General features: G+C 65.4%; 1 protein-coding gene across 2 annotated transcripts in view; it reads left to right on the top strand.

The window, feature by feature from the left end:
- The first annotated feature begins 369 nt into the window (after window positions 1–369).
- CLDN15 (claudin 15) overlaps window positions 370–9,439 on the top strand; it is a 167,738-nt gene continuing 158,668 nt past the window's right edge. The window contains exons 1-2 of one of the 2 annotated variants that reach the window (XM_086946263.1): window positions 406–550; window positions 613–1,640. In XM_086946263.1, coding sequence (XP_086802389.1) covers window positions 1,424–1,640 — 217 coding nt within the window. In that variant the 5' untranslated portion in view covers window positions 406–550; window positions 613–1,423. Of the gene's footprint in view, window positions 1,641–9,439 lie in introns of both variants that reach the window. The other variant, XM_086946264.1, reaches the window with a different exon arrangement.

Raw genomic sequence — 9,439 nt, 5'->3', positions numbered from 1 at the left:
AGGCAGGGACAGAGAGTGGCTGGAAGAGATGCCTTGAGAGAGAGAGAGAGAGAGAGAGAGAGAGAGAGAGAGTGACTGAAAGAGATGTCTTGAGAGAGAGAGAGATTTGCCTTCAGACAGAGACAGAGAGTGGCTGAAAGAGATGTCTTGAGAGAGAGAGAGAGGCAGAGACAGAGAGTGAATGAAAGAGATGTCTTGAGAGACAGAGAGAGAGAGAGGGGGGGGGGGGGACGGGGAGATGCCCGGAGGGAGAGGTGGTGGGGAGGGCGCTCCTGCCCCCTCCCAGTGCCTCCCCGGGGTGGCTCCGTTACTTAGGGGCGGTCCTTCCGTCCAGAGGTGTCTGCAGGTTGGGTGCTGACGTCACGCCGCACCTGTACCTGCCCCCATCAGCCCCCGCCGGGAGCCTGGCAGTCTGCGCGCCTCATCCTTGCGGGGCAGAAGGAGAGAGTCTGTGCCCCGGACGGTGCCCCCTGAGCCCAGCTCCGTGCCCTGCTAATACCCCTCCACCTGCTCCAGCTCCGTGCCCTGCTAATACCCCTCCACCAGCTCCGTGCCCTGCTAATACCCCTCCACCTGCTCCAGCTCCGTGCCCTGCTAATACCCCTCCACCAGCTCCGTGCCCTGCTAATACCCCTCCACCTGCTCCGTGCCCTGCTGATACCCCTCCACCTGCTCCGTGCCCTGCTGATACCCCTCCATATGCTACAGCTCCGTGCCCTGCTAGTGCCACATCCCTGCTCCGGAGAAGTGCCCAGGGCAGATCCCTGCCCTGGTAATACCCCTCTATCTGCTGCGGTGAAGTGCCCACCGATAATCCAGCTACTTGCCCCACAGTGCCCAGGGCAGATCCTTGTCCCGACGTGCCCAGCACAGCCCAGATCCGTGCCCTGCTAGTACCCCTTCACCTGCTCGGAGAAGTGCCCAGTGCAGATCTATGCCCGTACGGTGCCCACCGAGAGTCCAGCCCCGTGCCCTGCTAGTGCCACATCCCTGCTCCGGAGGAGTGCCCGCCGAGAGCCAGGCTAATTGCCCCGCTCGTGCCCACCTCCTAGCTTGATTCCCTGTCCCAAAGAAGTGCCCAGGGCAGACCCTTGCCCGTTAATGCCCCCTCTGCTGGGCCGAGTCCTTGCTCCCGGCTGGCACCCCTCGCGCTGACAGAGCCCGTCCCTTGGAGCTGCCCCTGCCCCCTCCCGGTGCCCATGCTCCATAGGCGTGTCCCTGCACCCTAGATGCCCCCCTGCCCGCGCGCCCTAGAAGTGCCCCTGCACTAATTACCGCTCCTCGGAGGTGCCCCCGCTTCTTGCCCTCTCCGTGCTCCATCTCCAAGCCAGTGCCCCTGCCTGCTGCCCCTGCTTCCTGCCCTAGCCCCCTCCTGCCTCTGTTCCTGCCTCCTGCCCCCTCCTGCCCCCTCGCCTCGGGCACCATGTCCGTCATGTTGGAGACCGCCGGGTTCTTCTTCGGGGTGATCGGCTCCGGGCTCCTGGGCATCACCCTCTACAATGCCAACTGGCGCGTGTCCACCGTGGAGGGCAACGTCATCACCACGTCCACCCTCTTCGAGAACCTGTGGCAGAACTGTGCCACCGACTCCACGGGGGTCTACAACTGCAGGGACTTCCCCTCGCTGCTGGCACTGTCAGGTAAGGGCACACGGGGAGAGGGTACCCTGCATACTGGCGCTGTCAGGTAAGGGCACACGGGGGAGGGGGTACCCTGCATACTGGCGCTGTCAGGTAAGGGCACACGGGGGAGGGGGTACCCTGCATACTGGCACTGTCAGGGCACTCTCAGGTAAGGGCACACGGGGGAGGGGGTACCCTGCATACTGGCACTGTCAGGGCACTCTCAGGTAAGGGCACACGGGGGAGGGGGTACCCTGCATACTGGCACTGTCAGGGCACTCTCAGGTAAGGGCACACGGGGGAGGAGGTACCCTGCATACTGGCACTGTCAGGGCACTCTCAGGTAAGGGCACACGGGGGAGGGGGTACCCTGCATACTGGCACTGTCAGGTAAGGGCACTCCCTGCTGGCACTGTCAGGTAAGGGCTCCGATGCCCCTAACCTCCATACTGGTGCTGTTAGAAAAGGGCTCGGGGAGCTGCCTTCCGTGCTGGCACTGCCAGGTATGGGCACAGAGGCCTCTGTCCACCACAGTGGCCCTGTTAAGTAAGGGCACTGGGGACTCTGCCCTCCAGACCGGCACTGCTAGACAAGGGCAGGAACCGAGGCCCCTCCCTTCCAAGCCAGCACTGCCAGGAAAGGGCACCGAGGCATCTGCCCTCCATGCCGGCAGGTCTCCCCCCCCCCCTCCACGCCTCACACACACCGGCACTAAAAGCTAAAGACACCAGTGCCCTCCTCTGCCACTGCACTGCAAGAAAAGGGCACGGAGTCCTTGTCTTCCTTCATGGTGCTGACCGAGGCTCTGTCCTCCATACTGGCACTGCCAGCCAGGCTGGACCTGGAAGCTAAGGCCGCCACAAGATGTGCCCTCAATGCTGTCACCGCTCAAGGGTTTGCCCTCCATATTGGCAATGCCAGGCAAACGGACGGAGGGGCCCTCTCCCCGCTGGCATTGCCTCGGGCTCCCCTATACCGGCATTATCAGGGAAGGGCGACCCAGGGCCACACCCTCCAGCTGGCACCGTTCGTTTACCTTTTCACTACTACAGGAGTGTATATTGGACGCACCATGGGTGGCAGCGTCAGGTGCCCACAATCTGTGGGTTCCATGGCGTGGGCACAGTCAGGTCCTCATATCCTTTCAGCTATGGGCACCGTCAGGTACCCAGCCTCCCTAGCCTTGGCACAGTCAGGTCCTCATATCCTTTCAGCTATGGGCACCGTCAGGTACCCAGCCTCCCTAGCCTTGGCACAGTCAGGTACCCACGTTCTCCCTTCCATGGGCACATTCAGATATACATACTCCCTAGCACGGGCATAGTGAGGCACCCATAGCATCCTGTTTGGGCACATGATAGTACCCACAGCCTCGCTGCCATGGGCACGGTGTGGTACTCACAGCCCCTCTGGCGCCGCAGGTACTCACAGCCCCTCTGGCGCCTCAGGTACTCACAGCCCCTGTGGTGCCTCAGGTACTCACAGCCCCTCTGGCGCCCCAGGTACTCACAGCCCCTCTGGCGCCCCAGGTACTCTCAGCCCCTCTGGCGCCTCAGGTACTCTCAGCCCCTCTGGCGCCTCAGGTACTCTCAGCCCCTCTGGTGCCTCAGGTACTCACAGCCCCTCTGGCGCCCCAGGTACTCTCAGCCCCTCTGGTGCCTCAGGTACTCTCAGCCCCTCTGGCGCCCCAGGTACTCACAGCCCCTCTGGCGCCCCAGGTACTCACAGCCCCTCTGGCGCCTCAGGTACTCTCAGCCCCTCTGGCGCCCCAGGTACTCTCAGCCCCTCTGGCGCCTCAGGTACTCACAGCCCCTCTGGCGCCCCAGGTACTCTCAGCCCCTCTGGCGCCTCAGGTACTCTCAGCCCCTCTGGCGCCTCAGGTACTCTCAGCCCCTCTGGTGCCTCAGGTACTCACAGCCCCTCTGGCGCCCCAGGTACTCTCAGCCCCTCTGGTGCCTCAGGTACTCTCAGCCCCTCTGGCGCCCCAGGTACTCACAGCCCCTCTGGCGCCCCAGGTACTCACAGCCCCTCTGGCGCCTCAGGTACTCACAGCCCCTCTGGCGCCTCAGGTACTCACAGTCCCTCTGGTGCCTCAGGTACTCTCAGCCCCTCTGGCCCCCTCTGGCGCCTCAGGTACTCACAGCCCCTCTGGCGCCCCAGGTACTCTCAGCCCCTCTGGCGCCTCAGGTACTCTCAGCCCCTCTGGCGCCTCAGGTACTCTCAGCCCCTCTGGCGCCCCAGGTACTCTCAGCCCCTCTGGCGCCTCAGGTACTCTCAGCCCCTCTGGTGCCTCAGGTACTCTCAGCCCCTCTGGCGCCTCAGGTACTCTCAGCACCTCTGGCGCCTCAGGTACTCTCAGCCCCTCTGGCGCCTCAGGTACTCACAGCCCCTCTGGTGCCTCAGGTACTCTCAGCCCCTCTGGCGCCCCAGGTACTCTCAGCCCCTCTGGCGCCTCAGGTACTCTCAGCCCCTCTGGCGCCTCAGGTACTCTCAGCCCCTCTGGTGCCTCAGGTACTCTCAGCCCCTCTGGCGCCTCAGGTACTCTCAGCCCCTCTGGCGCCTCAGGTACTCACAGCCCCTCGGGCGCCTCAGGTACTCTCAGTCCCTCTGGCCGCCTCAGGTACTCACAGCCCCTCTGGCGCCTCAGGTACTCTCAGCCCCTCTGGCGCCCCAGGTACTCGCAGCCCCTCTGGCCGCCTCAGGTACTCCCAGCCCCTCTGGCGCCCCAGGTACTCACAGCCCCTCGGGCGCCTCAGGTACTCTCAGCCCCTCTGGTGCCCCAGGTACTCTCAGCCCCTCTGGTGCCTCAGGTACTCTCAGCCCCTCTGGCGCCCCAGGTACTCTCAGCCCCTCTGGCGCCTCAGGTACTCTCAGCCCCTCTGGTGCCTCAGGTACTCTCAGCCCCTCTGGCGCCCCAGGTACTCTCAGCCCCTCTGGCGCCCCAGGTACTCTCAGCCCCTCTGGCGCCTCAGGTACTCACAGCCCCTCTGGCGCCTCAGGTACTCTCAGCCCCTCTGGTGCCTCAGGTACTCTCAGCCCCTCTGGCGCCCCAGGTACTCTCAGCCCCTCTGGTGCCTCAGGTACTCTCAGCCCCTCTGGTGCCCCAGGTACTCTCAGCCCCTCTGGTGCCTCAGGTACTCACAGCCCCTCTGGCGCCCCAGGTACTCTCAGCCCCTCTGGTGCCTCAGGTACTCTCAGCCCCTCTGGCGCCCCAGGTACTCTCAGCCCCTCTGGCGCCTCAGGTACTCTCAGCCCCTCTGGTGCCTCAGGTACTCTCAGCCCCTCTGGTGCCCCAGGTACTCTCAGCCCCTCTGGTGCCTCAGGTACTCTCAGCCCCTCTGGTGCCTCAGGTACTCACAGCCCCTCTGGTGCCTCAGGTACTCTCAGCCCCTCTGGTGCCCAGGTACTCTCAGCCCCTCTGGTGCCTCAGGTACTCTCAGCCCCTCTGGCGCCCCAGGTACTCTCAGCCCCTCTGGTGCCTCAGGTACTCTCAGCCCCTCTGGTGCCCCAGGTACTCTCAGCCCCTCTGGTGCCTCAGGTACTCTCAGCCCTCTGGCGCCCCAGGTACTCTCAGCCCCTCTGGTGCCTCAGGTACTCACAGCCCCTCTGGCGCCCCAGGTACTCTCAGCCCCTCTGGTGCCTCAGGTACTCTCAGCCCCTCTGGTGCCCCAGGTACTCTCAGCCCCTCTGGTGCCTCAGGTACTCTCAGCCCCTCTGGCGCCCCAGGTACTCTCAGCCCCTCTGGCGCCTCAGGTACTCTCAGCCCCTCTGGTGCCTCAGGTACTCTCAGCCCCTCTGGTGCCTCAGGTACTCTCAGCCCCTCTGGTGCCTCAGGTACTGTCAGCCCCTCTGGCGCCTCAGGTACTCTCAGCCCCTCTGGTGCCTCAGGTACTCTCAGCCCCTCTGGCGCCCCAGGTACTCTCAGCCCCTCTGGCGCCTCAGGTACTCTCAGCCCCTCTGGCGCCTCAGGTACTCACAGCCCCTCTGGCGCCGCAGGTACTCACAGCCCCTCTGGTGCCTCAGGTACTCTCAGCCCCTCTGGCGCCTCAGGTACTCTCAGCCCCTCTGGCGCCTCAGGTACTCTCAGCCCCTCTGGTGCCTCAGGTACTCTCAGCCCCTCTGGTGCCTCAGGTACTCTCAGCCCCTCTGGCGCCCCAGGTACTCTCAGCCCCTCTGGCGCCTCAGGTACTCACAGCCCCTCTGGCGCCCCAGGTACTCTCAGCCCCTCTGGCGCCTCAGGTACTCTCAGCCCCTCTGGCGCCTCAGGTACTCTCAGCCCCTCTGGCGCCTCAGGTACTCTCAGCCCCTCTGGTGCCTCAGGTACTCACAGCCCCTCTGGCGCCCCAGGTACTCTCAGCCCCTCTGGTGCCTCAGGTACTCTCAGCCCCTCTGGCGCCCCAGGTACTCACAGCCCCTCTGGCGCCCCAGGTACTCACAGCCCCTCTGGCGCCTCAGGTACTCACAGCCCCTCTGGCGCCCCAGGTACTCTCAGCCCCTCTGGTGCCTCAGGTACTCTCAGCCCCTCTGGCGCCTCAGGTACTCTCAGCCCCTCTGGCGCCTCAGGTACTCACAGCCCCTCTGGCGCCTCAGGTACTCTCAGCCCCTCTGGCGCCTCAGGTACTCACAGCCCCTCTGGCGCCTCAGGTACTCTCAGCCCCTCTGGCGCCTCAGGTACTCTCAGCCCCTCTGGCGCCTCAGGTACTCTCAGCCCCTCTGGCGCCTCAGGTACTCTCAGCCCCTCTGGCGCCTCAGGTACTCACAGCCCCTCTGGCGCCCCAGGTACTCACAGCCCCTCTGGCGCCCCAGGTACTCACAGCCCCTCTGGTGCCCCAGGTACTCACAGCCCCTCTGGCGCCCCAGGTACTCTCAGCCCCTCTGGCGCCTCAGGTACTCTCAGCCCCTCTGGTGCCTCAGGTACTCTCAGCCCCTCTGGCGCCCCAGGTACTCTCAGCCCCTCTGGTGCCTCAGGTACTCTCAGCCCCTCTGGCGCCTCAGGTACTCACAGCCCCTCTGGCGCCTCAGGTACTCTCAGCCCCTCTGGTGCCCCAGGTACTCACAGCCCCTCTGGCGCCCCAGGTACTCTCAGCCCCTCTGGCGCCTCAGGTACTCTCAGCCCCTCTGGCGCCCCAGGTACTCTCAGCCCCTCTGGCGCCTCAGGTACTCTCAGCCCCTCTGGCGCCTCAGGTACTCTCAGCCCCTCTGGCGCCTCAGGTACTCTCAGCACCTCTGGCGCCTCAGGTACTCTCAGCCCCTCTGGCGCCTCAGGTACTCACAGCCCCTCTGGCGCCTCAGGTACTCTCAGCCCCTCTGGCGCCCCAGGTACTCTCAGCCCCTCTGGCGCCTCAGGTACTCTCAGCCCCTCTGGCGCCTCAGGTACTCTCAGCCCCTCTGGTGCCTCAGGTACTCTCAGCCCCTCTGGCGCCTCAGGTACTCTCAGCCCCTCTGGCGCCTCAGGTACTCACAGCCCCTCTGGTGCCTCAGGTACTCACAGCCCCTCTGGCGCCCCAGGTACTCTCAGCCCCTCTGGTGCCTCAGGTACTCTCAGCCCCTCTGGTGCCCCAGGTACTCTCAGCCCCTCTGGTGCCTCAGGTACTCTCAGCCCCTCTGGCGCCTCAGGTACTCTCAGCCCCTCTGGTGCCTCAGGTACTCTCAGCCCCTCTGGTGCCTCAGGTACTCTCAGCCCCTCTGGTGCCTCAGGTACTGTCAGCCCCTCTGGCGCCTCAGGTACTCTCAGCCCCTCTGGTGCCTCAGGTACTCTCAGCCCCTCTGGCGCCCCAGGTACTCTCAGCCCCTCTGGCCCCTCAGGTACTCTCAGCCCCTCTGGCGCCTCAGGTACTCACAGCCCCTCTGGCGCCGCAGGTACTCACAGCCCCTCTGGTGCCTCAGGTACTCTCAGCCCCTCTGGCGCCTCAGGTACTCTCAGCCCCTCTGGCGCCTCAGGTACTCTCAGCCCCTCTGGTGCCTCAGGTACTCTCAGCCCCTCTGGTGCCTCAGGTACTCTCAGCCCCTCTGGCGCCCCAGGTACTCTCAGCCCCTCTGGCGCCTCAGGTACTCACAGCCCCTCTGGCGCCCCAGGTACTCTCAGCCCCTCTGGCGCCTCAGGTACTCTCAGCCCCTCTGGCGCCTCAGGTACTCTCAGCCCCTCTGGCGCCTCAGGTACTCTCAGCCCCTCTGGTGCCTCAGGTACTCACAGCCCCTCTGGCGCCCCAGGTACTCTCAGCCCCTCTGGTGCCTCAGGTACTCTCAGCCCCTCTGGCGCCCCAGGTACTCACAGCCCCTCTGGCGCCCCAGGTACTCACAGCCCCTCTGGCGCCTCAGGTACTCACAGCCCCTCTGGTGCCTCAGGTACTCTCAGCCCCTCTGGCGCCTCAGGTACTCTCAGCCCCTCTGGCGCCTCAGGTACTCTCAGCCCCTCTGGTGCCTCAGGTACTCTCAGCCCCTCTGGTGCCTCAGGTACTCTCAGCCCCTCTGGCGCCCCAGGTACTCTCAGCCCCTCTGGCGCCTCAGGTACTCACAGCCCCTCTGGCGCCCCAGGTACTCTCAGCCCCTCTGGCGCCTCAGGTACTCTCAGCCCCTCTGGCGCCTCAGGTACTCTCAGCCCCTCTGGCGCCTCAGGTACTCTCAGCCCCTCTGGTGCCTCAGGTACTCACAGCCCCTCTGGCGCCCCAGGTACTCTCAGCCCCTCTGGTGCCTCAGGTACTCTCAGCCCCTCTGGCGCCCCAGGTACTCACAGCCCCTCTGGCGCCCTAGGTACTCACAGCCCCTCTGGCGCCTCAGGTACTCACAGCCCCTCTGGCGTCCCAGGTACTCTCAGCCCCTCTGGTGCCTCAGGTACTCTCAGCCCCTCTGGCGCCTCAGGTACTCTCAGCCCCTCTGGCGCCTCAGGTACTCACAGCCCCTCTGGCGCCTCAGGTACTCTCAGCCCCTCTGGCGCCTCAGGTACTCTCAGCCCCTCTGGCGCCTCAGGTACTCTCAGCCCCTCTGGCGCCTCAGGTACTCTCAGCCCCTCTGGTGCCTCAGGTACTCTCAGCCCCTCTGGCGCCTCAGGTACTCACAGCCCCTCTGGCGCCCCAGGTACTCACAGCCCCTCTGGTGCCCCAGGTACTCACAGCCCCTCTGGCGCCCCAGGTACTCACAGCCCCTCTGGTGCCCCAGGTACTCACAGCCCCTCTGGCGCCCCAGGTACTCTCAGCCCCTCTGGCGCCTCAGGTACTCTCAGCCCCTCTGGTGCCTCAGGTACTCTCAGCCCCTCTGGCGCCCCAGGTACTCTCAGCCCCTCTGGTGCCTCAGGTACTCTCAGCCCCTCTGGCGCCTCAGGTACTCACAGCCCCTCTGGCGCCTCAGGTACTCTCAGCCCCTCTGGTGCCCCAGGTACTCACAGCCCCTCTGGCGCCCCAGGTACTCTCAGCCCCTCTGGCGCCTCAGGTACTCTCAGCCCCTCTGGCGCCCCAGGTACTCTCAGCCCCTCTGGCGCCTCAGGTACTCTCAGCCCCTCTGGCGCCTCAGGTACTCTCAGCCCCTCTGGCGCCTCAGGTACTCACAGCCCCTCTGGTGCCTCAGGTACTCTCAGCCCCTCTGGCGCCCCAGGTACTCTCAGCCCCTCTGGCGCCTCAGGTACTCTCAGCCCCTCTGGCGCCTCAGGTACTCTCAGCCCCTCTGGTGCCTCAGGTACTCTCAGCCCCTCTGGCGCCTCAGGTACTCTCAGCCCCTCTGGCGCCTCAGGTACTCACAGCCCCTCGGGCGCCTCAGGTACTCTCAGTCCCTCTGGCCGCCTCAGGTACTCACAGCCCCTCTGGCGCCTCAGGTACTCTCAGCCC

This window comes from Lissotriton vulgaris, chromosome 12 (genome assembly GCF_964263255.1).
Source record: "Lissotriton vulgaris chromosome 12, aLisVul1.2, whole genome shotgun sequence".
Lineage (NCBI taxonomy): Eukaryota > Metazoa > Chordata > Amphibia > Caudata > Salamandridae > Lissotriton > Lissotriton vulgaris.
The sequence above is the reverse complement of the archived record's forward strand: the minus strand, read 5'-3'. Positions and strand labels throughout refer to the sequence as shown.